Below are 23230 nucleotides of genomic sequence, written 5' to 3'. Positions count from 1 at the left end.
TCTGCAATGATAGCACAAGTAATATGTCACAAGTTCATTTTCTGTCATGAAAATCAGCAGCTATGACCCTGATCTTTGCTGGGAGTACGTCTTCTCAGTAAGAAGATGCTATTTTATTGCCCGCACTTTTTGAAGAATGCCGTTTTAATGCCACGTTGTGCTATAGCAGAGCCCAGCTCTTGCTTTCTCAGATGTCCTGAAGCAGGGAAGAACTAAGAGCCTGCACTAACTCTCCTATCAGTGCAGAGCCTGAACTAAGGGTGTTTTTGCCAACCTCCTTCTTCTCTTCTTGATACAACGAAGAAATTATCTTAGTTTCAAAAAGCTGATGTAGGCACAGCTGGTAGGTATTAGCGCTTTGGTTGTATATTGCTGGAATGCAAACAATTTGGTGACTGTTGTTTTACTTGCTTGACTCCTTGGTATATATGCTTAAAAAGTCTTAGGAGCGAGTGTCCTGGATTCCAAATCCAACATTTTGGGCTCCATAGTGAGGCAGCTTTGCCCTGGGAAGAGGGTGTCCTCTGCCCCTGTGGTCAAGAGTATTGAACCAGAGGTTGCTGCTGGAAATTTTTGGAATTTTTTTTGGAAATTTTTTCAACTTTTGATGCTTCTGTTCCCTTTCCCTTCCTGCCACATAGCCTTTGGGGGCCAAAAAGCATCTATTTCTAGATAACGTCCAGTGCCTACCTCTATGCAGTAAAACCCAGCAGTGCACTAACCACGAGTAATGACAACTTAGGCAGTAAGTTGTTCCACCAGCCAACTCACTTTGTATCTGAGAAAGAAAAAGCAAAAAATGCTTGGTTTGGAATAAACCCATAACATATGACATATTGCCATTGTAAAAGTAAAAGGTAGAAAAAACCCCCGCCATTAGTATTGGCCATATCCTTCTCTTACCCTTCACAAAAAGCAGTGCCGATGAATGGACGTGTACATCCCTCGGTCCATCTGGCTGCCTGGTGCCTCTGGAGATGGCAGCTGGGCTGAAAGTGGGAAGGAGATGACCTGCTGAGAGAAGGTGTCCAGATAATAAATTAGCCCCTAGAAAACTAAAAACAACAAGAAAGAAATTGCACTGTCCAAAAAGTAGAAGTTAAAGGGGACAAGATTACACCACGTTAAGCAGCCTCTTCTGCTTGCAATTAGCACGAGGTATCAGTAGCAATAGGACAAGTTTTCTACCAGCTTCTGGGACATTCTCCAGCAGGATGGATGTGGAGACTGCATGGTAGTGAAAAACAGCTGAGACTCAGCATTTTAGAGGGCATTGTACCTGTATGGGCTTGTGCTGGCAGACACCAGCTGGAGAAGATGCCGGGTGGGGTCTGGGATGCTGTTAGGATGCTGTGCTACTTCAGGCAGTATTAATGGAAGGATCCAGTTTGAATGTATTTCTGTGAATATCAATAGGTTATGGGTTGTTTTGTTTTGTTTGGTGGTGGTTGTTGCTTGGTTTGGGTTTTTTAAGAGTTGTCGCAGAGTGAGTCTGCTCTTTCCTTTACAGCGGCTATTCTAAGGCTGCCAGAAAGTCGACTTGAAAGATGCACTCTTCTGGGTGTGCAGGCACTGACAAGGACCATACCCAAGAAAAACGTTGTGCAGACAGAGCCCAGCTGAAGTCAGAGTGGTTGTGTGAAGTCACAGAGTTTCTTCCTCTCCTGAAGTCACAGTAAGATCAGAGGTGGGACTGTGTGCTTGTGCCTGCAACCTTATTTCAGTCGCAGGGTTATAAATGTGCCTTGGACCTCTGCGTGTCTCTGTGTGTCCCAGGAGCTCTGAAGCACCCCTCTGGATTGCTGTCACAGTTCAGAGGATCTCTATCCCTGAACTCATCCACAGGTACAAGCACAGGAAAACAATCAGTCTCTTGGACTGACAAAACTGCAGAAGTGAAAAGCTTCTGTTTCAGACCATCAGGGAAATACATTGCAATTTCCTTCCTGTGTGCTACAGAGTCTTTCCTAGAAGGGCTCCGTGATGTATTGTAGCAGGGCGCTGGGGCTGGTTTCCCAGGCATAAATGTGAGCACAGGTGAGGAAAGGCTGGGACTTCTTAACCAAACCAGCACAGATGAAGAACTATTTGGTGGGAATGACTCAAAGCAAAATAGAGTAAAGATTGTGATGAGGTGAAATGCTGTAGCAGTGAGTACTGTACATATTTGCAGCGGGCTGTGTCCAGTGAATGTTACAAGAAAGCCAGGATTTCAGGAATAAGAGGAAACCGGTTTTAAGCTGATTTCTAATAAAACAAGGCTTACACAGTCACGTTCTCTCTCCCTCTGCCTGCTTATACCCTCCCTTTTCTGCTTAATAACTTTTGCCTCCATTAAGTACACTGTCCACTATCAAAGGCAGCAATGATCGCACCAGGTCTGTAAACACCAGCAATATGGCTGAGGAGAGGCTTGGGGAAATGCTGCCCATGGGCAATCAGCACTGACACAGCTCCAGGCTCTGCTGGGGCCAGCGGCCACCGCCAGCCTCCCTCCCGTTGCCTCAGCTGATGTGAGCTGCCAGTCATGGTTTTCACCCTTTTCCCAGGGAAATGACCTCTGCTTTTTTCCACTTCCTTGTGATGCAGAGAGTAATCTTCAAAGTCTGTGACATAGGCTGGTTTCACAGATGACTTCCAGGCTTATTTTAGGGTCTGTTTTAAGCCAGGAGAAATATTGGTAGAGTCTGTGGCTGGTGTGGTCTTGCCTGGCTCTCCTGCTCTCAGGAAGCCAGTTATCTGAGAGAATTTTAATGGCTTTTACAGGCTGTATGAAAAACTAGTGATATCAGAGGGAATTCTTAAACAGAATTGTTCAGAGCTTTGCATGATGTCTATTTTTTTTTCCCTTGTTGCAGAAACGTAAGCCCTAGTTTGTGTGCTGCAAACCGGTACGGCTGATGGGTGCCCTGGGGAGCTGGTTCTTGGGAGAAACCACCGGTTGCTGGTTGTGCCTGAGGGATGGGTTTGCATTTGCTGCCTGTTATGGTAACGTGGCTCACAGGCTGCGCTCCTTTCCTGTGGAAGGGCTGCTCATCGCACTACCCCTTGTCCTCCTGGATGGAGCCATCTCTGGATTTGTGGCTTAAAAGCTCGGTGCTGGCAAGGAGAGAGAGGAAGATCAATGATCCTCAATAATGGAATAAGTAAGACAGTGGCTTAAGGGAAAGTTCCAGAGAGCTTGTAGTTATCATTAGGAGGGACAAGCAGTGATGTCTTATTGGCATATCTCATTAGAAATTGCTGGGAGCTACTGGACTGGACAGTCGCTTCAAATGCCAGCACCCCTGGGGGAGCTGGATGTAAGTGTTGTAATTGATATAAGGATGGAATATGCTCCACTACAAAGTGACATTTCAGATATTGTGGGAACGGGTGATATGAAACATCCTCAACAAGATCTGTTTCCCTCAACTCTTTTGACTCCTGTCAGAGGTGCATGTTCAAGCTTTTCTCTGGACAGATGGCTTCTGCAAATAGAACCGGCTTTGAAATACAAAGTTTTGCTGAATTCATTATATGCCTTCTGACTTCAAAGCTTTGCACTTTCCTCTTTAGTTTTAAATAGAGCCACTTGGCTGCTTTTGGGCCTGTTACATGTGAGACGGGTGCTGCAGTGGATGTCACCGGTGAAGCACAGCAGTGGTTGAAGAGTTATTTGGGGTGCACTGAGCAGCAGTGTCCCCACTGGGGGCTGCGTCTCACCTCTGACCACATCTAGCCAGGAAGGGCATGGTCCCTACAGGTATGTGGGTCTCAGGGATCTCTCTCCATCCAAGGACTTCCCTGATTTTCTTATTCCTCAGCAAGGGGGGCGGCTGCACTGGCCTGTCTCTCCACGTCCGGCTCTCCCGGGTGCAGGGTGCTGTGCAAGGAGGAGGATGAGACAGGGTCGGGATGGTGTTCACAACAGGAGTTGTTCTGCCCAATTCAGCATAAATCTTCATTGAGGACTTCACAACACGAAGCTTCTTCCATGGGAGGAAGGATCTGTATGAATTATTTTTTAAAGAGCTTTATATTGAATTTACCTTCTGGAGCGTGGTGGTTTTCCACCCCAGCTTAGCAAGCGGATACCAGTAGTTGGAATTTACTGTAAATATAGTGCTGTCTTCATCACTTTGGCTACATGTTCTTCTACTGAAGCGACGGGTTTGAGGTTTCACATCTCATTTTTACCTTTGAGGATGTGTTGGAGCCACTCAAAGGAATACAAATTGCAGAGCTTTCTCTTTGTATCTGCTTGCTACGCAGAGAGATTACATTTTTTTGGCCAAAAGTTTTCTTGGAAAGAAAATGTCAGTTTAGTCCAATTGTTCATATGCACAAAAGGAGGGAGAAACAAGCACCCAAACTTCAAAGCAGCTGAACCATTCCTTTCAAAATCTTCTGGTGTACCACAAATATATTCCAAAATCCTTCAGGTTCAGTTTGCAAGTTTTAAAGGCTCAGAGTCAAAATGTTCAGACTGAACAAAATGTTTGCTTCACCCACAAACTTTTTTTTTTTTTCCCAGAATGGGCATAAAACTAAAAATCTACTGCTCGCCCTGTTCTGGTTGCCTGCAGCATCTGGGTAAGTTGGAGGCAGAACTTGCTAAGCTGAAAAGCATTTATGCAGAAAAAGTTCTTCATTTGTACCTCATCTCTCAGCAGCCTGATCCTTTATGGATCCTCTAAAAGAGAGGTATATTACGACTTTCAGCATTCTTACATATATTCCTGAACCGAGAAGCTTTTGTGGGATTTTTGTCTTATCAGCAGTACATTATAAAAATGTCAACTGTTTCCAAGCTTTTATTCTTTCATTGGAAGGACTATTCTTAATTTCGCCCTGGAGTCAGTTTATATGTGTTTTGATCATCTGCTCCTCCTTTCATACAGATGCTATCAATGTGGGCAGCAGAGCAGCCCTGTCACACAGGATTTATGGCAGAGTGTGGTGTCACTTATGGAAGCAAAGTAAGTAAAGGTGAAGAGTAATATCGTACCATATGAATAAACCCTGAAATTGGAATATTTTTTCTAAAAGTTTCAGCATCCTGAGCGCAAAGTAATAACCCTGTCAGGAACAATATTCACTGCTCTTTCATCTGGCTGTCATGGAATTAGCGGCAGCCTCCCAGGAAGAACACAGGTATGTCAGTGGTGGAAACGCAGTGTGCGGATGTGTTGAAGCAAAAAGCAAACAAATCTCTTGGTCACAGTATGGGAGGAGAAACCTAATACTGCCTGGAAATTCAGCACTTCTTCGAATACAGCAATTATCTTGGTTTCCTTATGAGAAGGATAATGCAAAAATAAGATGTATCTATGTATGTGTATTTGTATATCAGACAAAATGTGTTGTAGAATTTGGTAGAGGAAAATCAGAGTCCGTGAAATCTAGAATCAGGGCAGGAACATATCAAACAGGGGGCAATGAGGAAAGACTTACTGAGTACTTTCTGCCTTAATGCAAAATCAAGGAGGGGCAAAGCCTCAGTGAAGAATGAGACTTAAAAATATTCCTGTTCACTTCACAAAATAGAGATAATTCTGCAGCATTACCAGGGGAGGGGAGGTTACTCAGCTATTTTTCAAATTTGTTAAACTATTTGCCTCTAGCTTTCCATGTGCATTCATTTTCAGACGTGCCAGCCAAAAGATGTTTGATGCTGAGAAAATTGTAAAAAATCTAGCTCTTCCTAGCTGCCTCAGGGTCAGTGCTTAGAGCATTTAAATTTTGGAAATGTCAGGTTGAGGCAGTTGCATAGAAAAAAACAGATGCGCAATTACACTGTTTATCCTATCTACTCACAAACATGTTGAGCCCTAGTCATCTTTGAAATAAAATCTTCCTCCACAACATATTGCTGCCCAGTAGCATGTGTCACAGAGCATATTTAAGATTTCTTCGAAAGAAGCCAAGATCAGCCACTGCCAGAAATCAGATATTCAATTAAATGCTCTCATGCTTCGAGACAGTATGGCAAGGGTACCTCTTCACGAAAAAAATTGCTGCTGTGGGAATAGCTGGGATTAAGTGATTATGGAGAGTGAATTTTTACACCAGCAACGTGGTCTCTTGCATGTACGTAGCAGTAGGATATGAAGAGGATGGCCACAAATCTTGGTGCATGTCTGATGTTGCCCATGAGCGCCTTTTGCCGGCCTCCGATGGTGATCCAGCCTGACCCTGGGAAATCACAGGAGGGACAAAAAGTGGCTGTACTGAGACGATGGCTTTGCAAGAAGCGGCTTTGAACGTTCTTTCCGACCACAGAGGTTCGTGCCTTCACTGCTTCTCCACCCTTCTCCTAGGCTGGCCGTGTCCACGCGTAGGGCTGCCCCAGCACCGAGCTGTGTCACACAGCAGAGCTCACACCCTCCCCCTTCCCCTTTTTTTGTTTTCCACATTATTTTTCCCACCAGCTCATCTCCCTGGTCCCATTTGCAGTGCAGACGGTGCCTGGTGTGGCTGGGGATGACCAGGCTGGGGCAGGGACTCCCCCAAGGGAACAGATTTTCTGTGCCTGTGCGTAGATGTGCGAAGTACAGGCTATTTATCTTATTTGCCTTTAGATCTAACTTTCTTGGTTTAGGTATTGTCAAACAGCTGAAAGGACTGACATTAGCTGCCTGGTTCCCATTAGCAAAGCCACTTTAAAACCTTGTAGTGATTGCTTTGTTTTCCAGCGTGTAACTAAAGGCCTTTTTACCACTCCTTTACATGACGGCTGCTTTCTCCAGTCTGAGCCGTGCAAACAGAAATCAGCCGCATGCATCTTGCTGATATGGGTATTTTGAAACCCTTTCCAAATACTTTTGCCAGTGACTACAGAAAAGCTTTTATGTCAGTAAGAATGTGTATATTGGGCTTTCTCTCAGAAGCTGTGAGAGGGGCAACAATATATGCTGCCGGATTACTTTACCAACAGAACAAATGTCATCTCTTTTTCAAATAAGAAACTTGGACTATGGCGGAAGAAGTATTTCACTGAATAAATGAGTTCTACACATCCTGAGCAGGAACTCGATGCCTTCACTGGGCAGAGATGCTCAGACACATGCAGACAAAGCACCCCAATATTTTTATTTATTTGGCAGATTTTAACTGTCCAAATTGCACATGGGGTTTTTTCCCTCCCTTGGAGGAACTGGCTTTTTAAAGCAGCAGCTGACGGGAAAGGGAATATGTGAGGCCTGAGGTGAAAAAAGAAATCTTTAACAAGATCCCAGGCTGGGCCTCTGATTTCGGGCCACATGATTGAAAATGTGAATCCTGGACTTTTACTCCTGCTACTCTGTTGTTCTGGGGTGTGATTGGGCTATATGCTGTTTTGTATAAGGAGATGAGTTACTGCAGTAAAAAGTCTCACTGAGATATATAGTCTATCTGCTGCTATGTCATTGGGCTCTTTTTTCCTTCTCAGGATGAGAATGTATCAGGAAGCCACAGGACTCCTCAAGAAATGCATCATGAGGTTTAAAACTTAGTACACAATGAAGGAAAGTATCACATTAAAATGAAGCCTTCTGTTTCTAATTAAGAGATAAATTAGGTGTGTGCTCTGCAGCTCTGGAAAAGTCATACACAGCAGCTGAAATGCCCTGTGAAGGACTGTAATAGCCGCCTTGGTACTTCGGAACTAGCCTGTGGCAAGCTGTGTTTCCTGAAGTGAAATGTCGCCTAGACCCTGTTCAGCTCATCCTTGAAGACCGCTACCATGCCGACCTTGCTGTCCTCGGTGAGGCGACCACAGATTTGCTGTACAGATGGTGGCCTCAGGGAGTCCATCTCCTAAATGTTTGTCCGGATGCCCGAGCCAGCGGCGCTGTGCAGGGAACACGATGTCCTGAGACAGCGGAGGCTGTGGAGACAGCTTCTCCACTGGTCTCCTTCTAGAAGAAAACATCTGTATAAACCTATTTCTCTCTGTCCTCACTCTAGGACTTTGGAAAAAGCAGAGTAGTACCTATCATCCTGCAGCTCCACGCCTGCTGGGATGGGAGCTGGGTGGTGTGCGGGCCACTGCAGATGCTGGTACCCACAGTAGAGGTTGGTACCCATGGCAGAGGTTGGTACCCACCGCCTGGGACAAGCCTGTGGCACACAGCTGCTCTCTGCTCGCCAGCGGGTACAACACCCCTGTCACGTAGCCTTGTTAAAAATCCATAGGTTGTGGCATTATAAGAAGGAAATGAATGCATTTCTGTTGGAGGACGGTAAGTGTATTTTGCTTTTGTGGGTAGCTCCTCTAAGGCTTTAATTGGCATTGACTGGTGAAGACTGGGATGTAGAGGGAGAGCCGAAAGCAGAGAGTTTCTCAGCCATGAAGTAGCAAGTGGCTTTGGGCTGGCTTTTAGCACAGCATAGCATTAAGCTGGTTTCTTCTGAAGCTTTCCTAGAAAAACCTTGAATTCATTCTCCAGTTTGCCTCTTTGCTAGATGGAGCACATAAGGTGTTCAAGTGAGTTTTCACAGAGGTTAGTTTGGGATTTTTCTTTCCCATTGTCAGCAAATGGGACAGTGCTTTTTTTTTCCCAGACAGTTTTTAATTTTTAAAGCTGATGAGTGCCTCACTTTGACAGAGTGTTAAACATTTAAATGCACTGGTAGGGTGCCTTCTTCATATCAAACTCAGATGGCTCATCTGCAAAAATAACCCTCAAACAAACTGAAAACAATTCTCTACATATGCAGAAAAGTCAGCCAAAAAAACTTTCTTCCTTCTGTGATCAAAGCAGGAACTATGTAGTTTGGTTTGTGCAATAGGATTAGATTTTTCTTCCTCCTTGTAACATAGCTTCAGTTAGTTGTCAGCCAAGAGATATGTTTGGATTTTTCATCCCCATGTGGATTTGTGGGAACACGCACTAGGAGACCAGATCAACATTGTAATAGTGCCTGCATTGATCTAACACAGTGTTTATGTGGACTCCAGCCATCATTCATTTCTTCTCCAGCATACAGAGGCTATAATGGATTATTTTATATAATAATCATGACAGTACTTAGCTGTTGTCTAGCATTTGCAAGGCATTTTATGAAGAAGGTCAATATAATTATCTCTGTTTTACAGCTAGGAAATAAAAGCAAAGAGGCAGAAAGTGATTTGTCCAGGTCCATGAGCACCACAGCAGTGATGGGACTAAGGAGATGCTCTGGGTTCCTGGAGGCCAGGGCAGGGCTCTGGCTTGTGCATGCTGGCCGTGCTGCTAAAATGATCCCTCTCTTTCCCACTCAGGTAGGACTGTGCAGTGTCAGCCCCCTGCGGCTCTGGGATCCGTGCCCACCCTGGAGACCCATTCCCTGGGAGTGAGTATCTCCCCAACATCACATGGCTGCTGGAGGATACAGATCATGTAGATTAAAAAAAAAAAATTTTAAAAACCCAAAACAACTATTTTCCTTTGATCATTGCAACGACTACATGGAGGTGGGTAAAAAAGGGAAGCATCTGTGCCGTCCCTCCTCCAAGCATCTTTTCTCTTTGGGAAATCCTGTCACTGAGATCTGACTGGAGCTTTAGTGGTGTCTGGGATATCTGCCCTGGCAGCTCCTCTCTCCACTGGTCACTGCATCTTCACCTCTCCTGCAGCCACATCCTCTGGTGGCCCAATAAAACAGGTCTCGACCTTCCCCACTCCCTCTCTCATCAAGTCCAAGGGGGTTTGAGAGCCCAGCACGGCCACCTGTGACAACTCCATCCCTTCCAGCCCACCCGCAGCTCCCTGGCGAGGTGTGAGAATAAATGCCCTTCTTAACATTAACCTGAAATTAAGATCTGAACCCAGATCTGCCACCAACACCATAGAGCTTCTGTGCTTGGGGGTAACAGACTTTGCACATTCAGAGTCTGTGGAGAGCTTATCTGACTGCATTAAACTCAGTTTAAAAAAAAAAAAAAATCCGAAAATTAGTCCTTCATAGGACCTAAACCATCCATGCTTACAAACTGGGCCCCACCTAACTTGTGCTGTGTTTGTAGCATACGTTTAACAGCTACTAATGGGCACTTTGCTGCGTGCAAGCCTTGCGTGAAGGGGACAGGAGCATGGGCTAAGTGTGTCATTAGCTCTTCCCTTCCACAGCCCTTGTAGCTACAGAATAAAACTGTGTGTGCTCAACCCACACCTCCTCATAGGCCCGAGGTGGACTCCTGTCCTGTATTTACAGTCTCCCAGTTCAGCATCCAGCAGCTGTCGAGTGTGAGCCCTTCCCAGTCCCTGCCTTGGGTACTGGAAATATTATTTTCCCTTTGTGGCTGACATCAGCAAATGCGTGGCATCAAGGTATATCAAGATATCCAGTGGGGGACTCTCAAAGGAGGAAAAGTTTTCTGTTTGGAAAGGTGTTTTGGCAAGTTTCTAAATGAGATACGGGTCATTTGAGAGTTTGTGATGTGAAGCAGAAACAGCTCCCAGCCCTTCCTCTTGTTTCTGCAGTGCTTGCTTCCTGAGCCTTTAGGCATCTGCAAATGCAAGAAATACGTGAAATCACAAAAAATTGGAAGAGGCAGTTTGGTAGCTCATATTTCTTAAAGTACATGAAACTCCATTAGGTCGCTGGCTGGATAAAGTGGATAAAGCATAATCCCTGTGCAGACCATAAATAGTTTGTCTATTCCCAGCAATGGGACGGAAAGAGGGGGAGAAGGTGGAGAAAGTGGGGACTATGGGTTGATCGGGGGGAGAGGTTTCCCACAAATATTTTATGATTTGCTCACACCTTTACCATATGTGAAATCGGAGGTCTATTGTAACTTTCCAGTTCCTGAAAACACAATTAATTCAGAAGCCGCAGCGGGTTGGCAGGAGATGTCTGCTCCTGTGTGGAGCCTACTGTCCTTGTGGGGTGAGTCCTCAGTTTTACTAAATCGATTGTAACCTTGTGCAACTGCATTCTCCAAAGCAGATAGATGGCGTTTTCCTTCCTGTCTTGCTGTACCCTCCATTTCCAAGTCAGCAGGGTACCTATGCTGGACCACACTGCACCATGTTGGGGACCCATGGGATGATGAAACAGCTGATGAAACAGGTGATGAAACTCACCTTGTGATGGAGTTGGGAAATGTCAGTTCTCATTGCCCAGTGCTCTCTACTGTTAATCATAAAAACATTACTATTAAACTTCAAAAAAAAAGAGATGTTTGTATTATATAGAATCATAGAATCATTCCGGTTGGAAGAGACCCTCAGCATCATCAAGTCCAACCATAACCAGACTCTAGCACTACACCATGTCCCTAAGAACCTCATCTATGTGTCTTTCAAACACCTCCAGGGATGGTGACTCCACCACTGCCCTGGGCAGCCTGCTCCAATGCCTGACAACCCTTTCCATGAAGAAATTTTTCCTAATATCCAATCTGAACCTTCCCTGGCACAACTTGAGTTCATTTCCTCTTGTCCTATCACTTGCTACTTGGGAGAAGAGACCAACCCCCTCCATGCTACAACCTCCTTTCAGGTAGTTGCAGACAGTGATCAGGTCTCCCCTCAGCCTCCTTTTCTCCAGGCTGAACAGCCCCAGTTCCCTCAGCTGCTCCTCATCAGACTTGTGCTCCAGACCCCTCACCAGCTTCATTGCCCTTCTCTGAACTCTCTCCAGCACCTCAGTGTCTTTCCTCTATGTTGCTATATTTACTTTTTTTTTTTTTAATATAAACCTCTAGCAAGAATGCTCCCTTGCCTCTCTATCAAGATATAGGTTGTTGCTGAATCTGGTAGACTGCAATGATATAATATGTCTCTGCAAGGAAAAGCACTGACAGCAACATGAGTTTTTCTGGAGTTGGTTCTTACTAGGTTTGAGATGAGTTGGTCTTTTTTTTTTTTGCTAATTTATTTATGGGCATTTCAGCAATACTTTTGGTCAGTCACGGAATGCTGTAATATTTTAAAAATGGAGCTTTGATCAGTTTTTGAAGGGAACTGCAAGGAAAACATGCAAAAGAAGTTGCAAATGCTAGGACAAAGGAAAGGGAATGGCACAATACTGCTCAGTTCCTTAAATGTTATCTTGTGCAGAATGTCTAGTTTTTGTTTTCTTATTTTTAAAGGATGAATTATTGGAAGAAAAAACCCACCATATTAAAATTACTTCTTTTGTGTGCTTTCATAGTGGTTAGCCTACAAATAGAATGTTCTTACTTAATATCAGGGAATTGAAATAGTCTCTTAATTATGCTTTGTAATTGTGTAGGCAAGTGGCTCACTAATGCCTTCCCCAATTATTGTGGGGGGAAGGGGAAAAAATCCTTGCCTGCTCAGATAAAAAAGGAATGAGGCTGGGAACCTGGCACAAAGCCTCTTCTCCTGGAACTGGGCTGGAAGGTGGTGGTGGAAGAGCTGCTCCCCACCGAGACAATGCTGGCAGATCCACGTTTTGCTGCCCTCCCACCCAAAAGTCGGTGTGGTACCAAGGGAGCTCTGCAAAGCAAGGGAGGCCATGGGAGATGCAGGGGAGCAGGACCTCAGCTGTGGTGTGGTGAGGATGGGAACTTGTGGTGCAGAACAGACGTCCTACACAGATGGCAAGGTCATTTGTCTATCCACAAAATAACCTCTTAAAAAAAAACCAACCCAACCACATTAGATGGGGAAATACAGAAAGTCTATACCTGGGACTTCCCTTTGTCGGATAGTGCTGTCTGGGAATAGACTTAACTGACATCATGCTTTTTTAATAGCAGAAATTTAGGTAAGCCCTAAGTATGGCAAGAGGCAGAGGTGTGAATTGCTTTTAAAATAACCTTCTGTAGTCCTTTTTTCCCCCTAGCTGTCTTAAAAGAAAGTGGAGAACACAACTCATGTCCTTCTCCCACCTCTCCCTTTGCACGTTCACCAGAGGGAAAGGTCATATTGTAGGACCTGTACCTCCTAAAATTGCATGTAAAACTATATGTGGACTACATTACCATGAGGAAGCCCCCCAAATATGTCTTTTAAAATCAGGGCTGACTCCTAAATTGCAAACAAGGACTAATGAATACAACCCCCTAGGAGGGAGCAGACACACCGAGTGGCACACTGGGGTCCCAGTGAGGGCCAGACCCAGTTTGTCACCTCCTCACAGCATCAGGATGCAGCAAGAGCGGCTGCATGTGGGGCTGAGCCCCTGCAAACAGCCAACAAGTCTTTGAGCACTCTGCTCCTTGAGGAGTCAAAACTGTCATTCCTGCACTATCAAGTAGGAAAAGGATTTCTGTGGTGATAGACAGAAGCAATTGCTTAAAATGGTAGAGTAACTTAAACCATTTTTATGCTGGACATCCTCCCAAGTGAAGAGTAAAGGACTGGCTAACTTGATAGCCACTGCTGATCTCAAGCACATCGGTCACTTTAGATTTCACCTTTAAATTGTTGTCTTACGTACCCATGCATATATCGCTTATACAGGTTTGTTGTGTCTTGAGTAGGAATGGAAATTACCACTGGCTGAACAGAATCTTTCCTTGTCTCTGTCCACAGGGAAGCCTGTTATTCCTGTTTCTTTTAATTCTGATCAAAACGTAGTATGTGTGTATAATCTTACTGCACATAAAGCATGCAAACACTGTTAAGCTTTTTGAGGTAGCACACTGAATTGTGAGAAGCATCTACATCTGCTGGCTGGGGGCTAACTGAATATGTATTCTGTTTGGCTCTGTACATGCTTTTAGTACCGCGTAAGGTAAAATGAGATGGAGATGCCAGTCCACTAAAAAAGTTTGGGAGCATCTTTTTATTCTTTACATTTGCAGCAAATAAAAGGTTAGGTTAGAGGTTAGGAAGGCAGTAAGATTATTTGGACTGGGAAACAGACCATCCAGGGAAGTTGTAGAGTCTTCACTGCGGATGGTTTTAAGAAAAGAAGGTATTAAATCCTGTCAAGATTCATGCAGAGGTTGCAGTCAATCCCTCCTTAGAGTAAAGGACAAGGTCCAGCATCTTGTAAAGACATAAATACTACTGCATTGGTCTGCAAGACCTCTGAACCAAACTGGTGGTAATATCCTTGGCTGGTGTCAGAGTAAGGGCTTAAACCAAAGGACTGCCTTGGGGGCTCTGGTCCCATCTCTGCAGCACAGTGTCCCATCTTGCACAGCTGCCAACAATGGATCCATGAGGAACTGAGTGATTATGAAGTGCTCCTTCTCCTGGCATAACCTCCTCATTTCTGGCAAACAGCTGTTGAAAAATTTTATGAGATGAAGACTGCATGTGCACAGTTGCGTTTAATAGTTACCAGCGGCCTTAGCCTCCAGGAATTTGTCAGATCTCTTTCTGAAACCGTTCATGCTCTTGGCTTCCAAAACATGCCATGGACTCCACAGCTTTGTTATATGTAGAGAGATTTGGTTTTGGCTGGCAGTTTCTCTGAGCATTCCCAGTTAGTGGCTTCTGGGAAATCCCAAGTAATCGCTCCCCTTCGCACCAGACATGAGTCTACACATCTCTAACATACCTCTGCCCTCAGCACACAGGGGCATGGGGAGTGCAGAAAGAAAGTCTGGAACGGTTTTGAGCCGTGTGGGAAGCAGGAGCTGCTGATTCTGTGTAGCAGAGGAGTACAGCTGGGCAGCTGCCCCTGGATAAGGAATAGTCTGCTGAAATTCAGCGGCAGCCCTTTTCCTTAGTGTCTGCAAGAGGAGCAGGTGATGGGCTGAATAATAGAATAGTTTGGGTTGGAAGGGACCTTCAAAGGTCGTCTAGTCCAATCCCCCTGCCATGAGCAGGGATATCTTCAACTAGATCAGGTTGCCTCTCCATGGGGCAAGAGCTCCTGCTGGGTCCTTGCTGGGGGTCCTAATGCAGCTGGTTGCTGAAAGCAGCAGTATAGAGCTGATCAGAGAAAAAGCTGGTGGTGTGGTATCCAGCTGCCACATGTCCTTCCCTCCCACTCACTCTGGAGACACCACCAGTGTCTCCCTTCCAGTTAGTGAGCCAGTGGCCTCATTGCATCACTCATCCTCACTCCTTTCCCTGTTGAATGCGTTTGAGGAGCAACACCAGAGTCATCTCACTGAACCTGCTTGTCTAAACAGTTGGCAGCAGTCGCCCAGTGACCCTTCAGGGATGATGCTACCTCATGCCAGTGCTCAGGTCCTTCTTTGATGGGCGTCTTCTTCCCAGCAGACTGCTATACACGCTGCAGCCCCAAAGGCTCCTCTGCCAGGATTGTGCATTTCACACCTGCTTTACAGGGACATGATTATAGCCTTGCTTTGTAAATTAACCCTCTGTGATTAGAAGCATTAGCACTTCAATTTCCGCAGCAATATAAGCAAGGCCCTCAGAAGGCTCGCTGCTTGCTCCTAGCAGTTGGAGATAGCACTGTGAGATCCTGCGAATGCTGCTTTTGATCTGAGCTGTTATTGCACTGCAGCTCATTGAATTTTAAACACAGAAATTGCATGGAGTGGGCTGATCCTACGTACATTCCTGTTCTGTCCAGCAGCCTGTTGGCTGTCATGTTTTGCTTTGCATTTCTGAAGAAGATGCCAGTGGTGGGCAATTCACTGGGTGGGGAAAGAAAGAATTGTGCACTTAACTGCTCTGCCCATACAAACTCCAGCTTCCCATTCAGTTCAGTTTGCCTTGAGCGTCTTTTTAAAACGTTGTTCAATTTCCCTCTTTCAGAGTTTTTGCTGGCACTTATCATGCTGGAATGGTACTTAATCAGTCCTTGTCTAAATTCTCTATGAGGATAATTGATGTCCATGTCTCCAACAAGCTGAAAATTGTTTCTTCCTCAGCCTTTGACATATAAAGGGACTTTGCTTTCTTCAGTGGATGTTTTTGTCTAATAGGTAAATGACTTCGGCTGTAAGGCTTGCGGGGTGAGGGATAGCACCTGACTTTCAGCCCAGGGCAGGAGAGGTGTGCATCCCTTTCTGGATTAAAGCCGAGGACTGTGTCTGGAGCTCACCCCATGCAGGCACCAGACTTGTTGCAGGGCTGTGTTTCCCTCCAACTTGATCCTGTCTTTTCCCAGGGCAGTTTCAAGAACAAAGTCACCGTGTCTCAGGAGCACCCTCAGATGTCCTTCCAAATCAGGCTGAAGCTCACTCCAGGACACAGCAGCCAGGATGCCCGCACCCAGGCAGGCGAGATCCATCAGGCACTGAAAATCACCAGAGAACCAGAATGGCCACTCTGCACTGATGCAAGCTGGCAGCCCTTTCAATGAGAAGGTAATTAGTCTCCTGAAGAAATGAGTCAGAAGCTCTCGCTGGTCCTTTTGAAAGTTTCAACCAGCCTGGCGCTGCTGACATGCCTTTGCTGTGTCCAAGTGTTGCAACATCTTCTGAACTGTTAACATAACTGGGAATCAAATCACCATGTGCAAGGTGATGTACATCTCACTGCAACTACAAAACCTCTAGTAAAGCCCAATATTTTGCTTTCTGAATTAAAACAAAAAAAAACCCCGACCTCTTTTGAAGTACAAACGAGCTCTGAGTCAGTATTATGAATGCCTAAGTCTGCATGCATCCTGAGTCAACTGTCCACTTCTCATTTCTCCTATTCATCTCAAAGTGTGGTTAATGCTTCAGAGGTCAACGCCTAGCCTTGAAGCATCATTTTTTAGAAAGGCTGGTGAACAACCCACCCAGCTCACTTGTTCCACCCTTCCTGGACACCCATCTTTTGTCTTGGTGAAGCCCAACAAACAGTTTGCTACAAAACCCTTCAAACCTGGACTTTCCCTGAGCTTGACCTGCTGTCACGTGTGCCCAGCGCAAGCAGTGGCAGTACTTTTGCGGAAGCATAGGGACGGAGTCAAGTGAATGGAGTCTGTCAGAAAAATAACTATCCCGGGGGGTTCGGTCCTGGCGGTGCTTTCCTTCTCCTACCAAATGGAAATGTGGATTTTGAACAGCCACTGCACTGAAGTGCTGAAGACACCAGAGGGCTCTACTGCGAGGTGTACAGCTGGCTGGCCACAAAGTCCACAGGATTTCATTCTCAAGGCACGCTCTCCTTTCTCATGATCCCCCTCTCCAGCTGCTGCTGCTGGCAGCGTGGGCCTCAACTTCTTACTTGCAGTATGACAGTGGCTTCAGTTCAGGCTGCTCCTGCCCTCAGCTCTGCTATTTGTTATCAGGATGTGGCAGCGTTTAGGATTTCTGTGGAAACCTACTGGGCGTAGCGTTTCTTGTAGAAGGTCCCAGGCTATGCTGAGAAACCAGTTTCTGACAGCGTTTGACTTCATTTGGAAGGCACCCCTCTCTCAGTGTTTTTGGTGGTGTCATAGTTTTCCCCAACCAGTTTGACAAATGAGCCTACCTGTAGTTGCATTCGTGCCTTTCCTGTAGGAAGTTTATGTTGAAGGATCGCCAGGCTTCGCTCACTTGGACGGGGAAATCTCTTACATGACTCGCCTTGTCTGCTCAAGAATTTTGGCCGCCTCTGTTGGCATGATAGGGAAATGTGTTTGCTAGGCTTTTATCCTTAAAGGGATAGAATTTCGCTGGTATTTTACACTTAAAAGGATATAACATTTCTTCAAAACCAGAATGCACAAGCATATACATTCTCAGTCTGTTGCCTGGGATATTAGCCAGGCAACTCCTAATAACGCTAAAGCCTACATTTAAGATCAAAACATGTTAGTTGGGGAGAAACTGTCTGTATATTGCAAAAGAAATATTAATGTGCATAGGAAATGCACCCTAAGCTAAATACAAATCTTACTTGTCAAAACCTTCGTGATACTTAGGGGGTTAATTTCAAGAATGTCCAAGGGCTTTATTGTTCCTATTATTTGGAAATTTTTCTTCCTGAGTCGAATGATGCCTGGTATTCTTACGTGGCAGCTTCTGCTCAGTTTCAAAACATCTTGACTATCTCATGCTATTTGCGTGTGTGCGCCAGTGCTGCCCTTTCATTTCCTTAGAGCAACGTCAGGAAACTGCTGGTGTGAAAGACCAGTGGGGGCTGGAGCAGGACCCGGGTTTGTGAGCCTGAGGAACCGGGACAGCGGATGTTGACAGAGATGGGCTTCACACCTTGCTCTTCCCAGCCGGAAGGGGCAGAGGATGCGAACTGAGCTACGCAGCTGCGCTGCTCCCCAAGGCCTCGCCACGCACCCGGCTGCGAGCGATGCCGCTGGGCCGGCGCCGGACTAACGCGCCTTCATTTTGCAGCGCGCAAAATCCGCGCCCTCGGGACTGGACCGCGGGGCCCTGCCTGCGCGCAGGCTGCAGCCCGGCCCTGGGCCCCGCGCAGCCGGCAGCGTGCTGCAGCCCCCGCAGGACCGCGACACGCCGGGGACAGCAGCGGACCCTCACCTCGCTGTGCGCTGTGCGCTGCGCTGGTTCCGCACCCCGCGGAGGCGAGGGGCGGCGCCCTGCGCCTGGCGGCAGCGCCCCATTGGCCGCAAGGAGCGGCGCTTTGCATGTCTCCGCCCCCCCGCCGTCCCATTGGCCGTGAGCCGGCGGCGCTTTGCATGGCCCCGCCCCGCCCCCCCGGCCGGCGCGGCGCTGCGGTGCGGGGCCGGCGGCGCGGCGCAGTGCAGGAGCCGGAGCCGGAGCCGGGCCGCGGCTGGCAGCAGGGCGCGGGCAGCACCGCCGCTTCGCTGGCGTCTGGCGGAGCGGAGCGGAGCGGGGTGGCAGCAGCAGCAGGCTGCGGCCGGCAGGGCGAAGCGAAGCAGCTGGCGGGTCTCTCCGCGCCCTCTCGTTGTTCTCTTTCCCCCGCCTCTCCTGTGAACCGCTCCCCGCCCGGGTCCCGCGGGTGCAGCATGAAGTGCAGCGATGGCCCGGAGAGGTAAGACGGCGGTGAGGACGCTGGAAGACCTGACGCTGGACTCCGGGTATGGTGGCGCGGCGGACTCGGTGCGCTCCTCCAACTTGTCGCTGTGCTGCTCGGATTCGCACCCCGCGTACCCCTATGGAGGAAGCTGCTGGCCGCACCTAACTGACTCCATGCACAGTCGGCACAACAGCTTCGACACCGTCAACACCGTCCTAGCGGAAGACTCCGAGGTGCTGGACTGCGCGGGGCAGCAGTGCTCCCGGCTCCTGCCCGACCTTGAGGAGGTCCCCTGGAGCCTGGAGGAGGTGGAGGCGCTGCTGCTGCCGCCGCCGCGCCGGGAGCCGCGGGCACCGGGCGCCGCCGCTGCCAGCCCCGGGAGCCGGGATGCGGCGGCGCGGCTCTCGACGCTGGTGAGCCGGGCACTGGTGCGCATCGCCCGGGAGGCGCAGCGGCTGAGCCTCCGCTTCGCCAAGTGCACCAAGCACGAAGTGCGGAGCGCGATGGAGATCGTCCTGGGCTGGACGCTGGCGGCCCGCTGCACGGCGGCCGCCCTCGGCGCCCTCTCCCTCTACAACATGAGCAGCAGCGGCGGCGACCGCTTCAGCCGCGGCAAGTCGGCGCGGTGCGGGCTGTCCTTCTCCGTGGGCAAGTTCTACCGCTGGATGGTGGACAGCCGCGTGGCCCTGCGCATCCACGAGCACGCCGCCATCTACCTCACCGCCGGCACCGAGTGCCTCTTCCGCGACATCCACGCCCGGGTGCTGGCCGGCCCCGCCGCCCCGCTCCCCGGCCGCCCCCCGGCCGCCGCCGCCGCCCCGGCCGAGAAGGAGAAGGAGGGCGGCGAGGCGCCCCGCTTCACCCTGGAGACGCTGGAGCAGACGGTCAACAACGACCCCGAGCTCTGGGGCTTGCTGCAGCCCTACCAGCACCTCATCTGCGGCAAGAACGCCAGCGGTGAGTGCGGCCGCGGGGCGGGACCGGGCGCCGCCGACCACCTGTTGCGCCGGGGCGGGACCCCCGCGACGGGCGCCCGTCCCTCCGGGCCCGGGGCGGCCGCGGCGTCTGCCGCCGGGGAGGTGCGGGGCCGCGGCGGGGCCGCGCCGTCGGGGTGCCCGTGTGGGGAGGAGGGGGCAGAGCGGCGCGTTTGCCCCTTCCCGGCGGTGCCCGGCCCGGAGCTGCCGAGCATCCCCGCCTGGCTCTGCCGGGGCTGCCTGCCTGCGGGGGAGGGGGTGTATTTAGGGGCAGCTGGCCAGGGCTGGGTGGTAGACATCGTTCAGAGCTTCAGTTTTCCACAGGAAATGGCAGAAGCGCAGCTGAGCGCTCGCAAGCGAGATCAAACTTTGTTGCATATGCAGTGGTTTGGCCAGAGATTGCGTGGCTGGCGCTGAAATGCAGTTTTTCTGGACAGATTTCATTCATGTTGCTGCTTGTTTACCCAGAGCTTGATACAGATGCAACACGGTGATGCATTAACTTCCTGGAGATTTTTTTTTTTTGCCTTTTAAACGGAGAGTCAAATATTTTTAATGTGTTACAGTTTGGTAGAGCACGATCCCAAAGTTGATGTTTCTTATTTCAGCTCCCTCTGTTTGTCAGGGAAGGGGAAATGGAACGGGCTGTCTCTCAGGGAATCTGAGTTAAAATCGGGTGGTTTTCTCCTGCTGTCTCCTAAGCGTGCACAGGCACATGCAGACGCTTCTATTCAGCTTAAATACAAAATACCTGTCAAGCTGAGATGCAAATATTGGGAGGAAAATGGAACTGGGAGAACAAGGATAACTGGAAGTCTAGATCAGGTCTACAGATAAGCCCTGTTAAGTTGTTATAGCCACAGAGGGTGCATTACAGCTAATTATCTATTGTGTCAAGACACCTTCTCTCCCATAAGAGACCCAAAGGAGGATGCCGAGCAGGAGCAAAAGAAAGGGGCAAATCCTCCTCCCCGGTGTAAACAGATGCAGCTCTATTATATTCCTCTTGTCAGTTTTACTCCAGCCATGGATGTCCTCCCCAGAGGCTCTGCTGAACCTTCCCTCGAAATGCATCTGCTGTCAGAGCCATGTGTCTGCAGGACCCTTGCGCTTCATTCTAGCGCTGTTGCAGGCGGGCGCGTCTTCCCCAGGAGTGCCACGGGTTGTTTTTCCTCGAATCCTGGTGCTGTGCCTGTAGGTTTCAGATGGCACTGTGTGGCGTTTCTGACATTGCAGCACTGGCTGTGCAGGCTCCTACCAAGCCTTTCATTTTGTTTTGCGGATCTCTCTAACTCCCTCTGTATCAGCTCAGTGGATTTAAATGAACTTCATTCTGACCCTCATTTATCTCCCTTCCAGGGACAGGGTTCAGAGTTTTCATCTCCATTTTGTTGTAGCTTTACCTGGCACAAATCTCCTTGCTAGCTCAGTCCTGACTCGAGCAAATGGCATTTTTCTAAGATGTTCAAACCAGACCCAAGCAAGTTGTCCATTTTGTTTTACCTCTCTCCCTGTGTCGTTATGTTTTCTATACAAATGACTGTGATGTTGTTTTGGTTTTTAGACTCTTATAATATGTAGTTTGGCACCCTATTATGTATATTCAAAGTTACAGGTGCGAACGAGAGTCAGGCTTTCCTGTAATAAAAGCCATTTTTTATTGCTGTTTACATTTATTTAGATTTAATCCAAGGGTGCATTGCATGCTCTTGAGTACTTTCATGGCAACTAAAACAGCCATTATAAACCATTAAACACATCAGTCTGTTTCTTCACCAGTGAGATATGTATCTGCTTATATAGTCTTCCTTCACCATTTTGATGTCTGAGTGCTCCATGGTTGGTTGCAAATGTTTCCTTCTCAGGCACTTAAAAGGTGGGGAGATCTGATGTGAGCAATTATTCCACCTGCTCAAAACTATTTGGGCAATCTGTGGTAGGAGGCTAGGACTGCTGGAAGCTACATCTGTATATAGTGGCATAACCACAAGTTGTTCTTTCCTCTGTACTCAGTACTTGAAATACTGCGATAAAGCAACTTAATAGTTAGAAGACTACTTCTCACATCTTTCTGTGCTACTCCAGGAGTAGAGACAGGTCTGCTACTCTGGAGATTGGATAAAGCTGGGTGCCATTCCCCAGCAGGGTGGCACATGGACAGAGGCACTAAAATCAGTAGATTTGGTCAATCAGATGTAAATGAGAAGTGAAGGCAGGGTCCATTCTAGAGGTACCATAGCCAAAATGATTTGAATGAAGGGGAGAAAAAGAAAGCTGTGCAAAAGCAGGGCCCCTAGCAGTACCTTATCTGAAGAAGCCAGATTTTTTGGAGAGGTGGTGTCTCTCTGGCAGGTAAATGTCAGACTTTCAAAACTTTACCAGGCTAAATTCAAAACCTAAAATTCCATCCAGACAGTGAAACAGGCAACCCGTGAAGATCACGGGACATGAGTTTGTGCATGATGTAGTCCGAGATTGCTCTAATATAGATTGTGAACACGAGTGTTGGGGAAGATGGTCTGAGGATCTTCAAGACACAAACCAGCCTTTCAGGGCTTCCCTGTCAGCCGTGCAGAGTGTTTAGTGGTTTCAGCTGAGCGTTTCAGCCTGGTGTCATACCCAGTCATCTTGGAAGCTGCTGAATAAGATCAGCATTGCAAGATAACCTTCTGCTTCCTACAGATGATGGTCATGTGCGTTCGGACAAAGAAGATATCTGAGGCAGTTCTTTCGGTGGGTGCTTCAGCCTGCTGGGTTTGTATGGGGTGCATCTGGCCCAAGCTCAGACAGCTGCCTCGACAGGAGCCCCACTCTCCAACAGGAGCCTGCTCGTTCCTTGTGTGTGGTTGAGGACATGTGGATGAAGCTGGTGGCACTCCGTGCGTGGCAGGCAGCAGGACACATCTCCTTGATAAGCCTCTTGACAACCTCTCGGTGTGGTACGGGAGTAGGGATGGCAAAGGAGAAGCAGGCAGTGGTGTGAGGAATAAGCCACTGGAGTACGCCAGCAGCTGCTGGCATCTTGGCTCAGTTTATCCTAGTTACTATATCAGAAAGAATAGACCTTAAAAGCACTCTGAAGTAGTAATTTTTTTTTTTTTTTCCCTCCCGCACAACCAGAATTTTAATGTCACGGTTGAATGAAAATTTAAAACTTTACGTTTGGGATTTCATTGGCACTCAAATGTTTCAATTACGAACTCTTTCTGAACAGCACAGTAGACATTTTACATCCTGTAACAGTCGCGCGGAGTGTTATTTCCCTTGAAATAGTGGGAGCAAAATATTGTGTACTCAATGAAAGGCAGTAAAACCTGGCACCTCTGTGGTTTAACCTGTATTATTTTTGTTTCTTTATTGCTCATCAAACCCCTACTTTTAGACCAGATCCGAGAGCTGCTTTGAGATGACTGGGAAGTTTCTCCAGGTCTTGGATCCAGCAACAACTGAAGGAGGAAGTCCACATGTTTAATTTTCACAGGGGATGCTTGGATGGCAGGTTCAAGTAGCTCAGTCACCTACACTGAATTATAA

The 23230-nt window shown here is 47.9% G+C and overlaps 1 protein-coding gene across 5 annotated transcripts in view; it reads left to right on the top strand.

The window, feature by feature from the left end:
• The first annotated feature begins 18599 nt into the window (after positions 1–18599).
• Positions 18600–23230, top strand: part of ABTB3 (ankyrin repeat and BTB domain containing 3) — a 178393-nt gene continuing 173762 nt past the window's right edge. For 2 of the 5 annotated variants that reach the window (XM_065639634.1, XM_065639645.1), the window contains exon 1: positions 18600–19679. In XM_065639634.1, the coding sequence (XP_065495706.1) occupies positions 18725–19679 (955 nt within the window). In that variant the 5' untranslated portion in view covers positions 18600–18724. Of the gene's footprint in view, positions 19689–23230 lie in introns of all 5 variants that reach the window. The other 3 variants (XM_065639671.1, XM_065639654.1, XM_065639664.1) reach the window with 3 other exon arrangements.

This window comes from Caloenas nicobarica, chromosome 1 (genome assembly GCF_036013445.1).
Source record: "Caloenas nicobarica isolate bCalNic1 chromosome 1, bCalNic1.hap1, whole genome shotgun sequence".
Lineage (NCBI taxonomy): Eukaryota > Metazoa > Chordata > Aves > Columbiformes > Columbidae > Caloenas > Caloenas nicobarica.
This window is presented reverse-complemented; position numbering and strand designations above follow the sequence as displayed.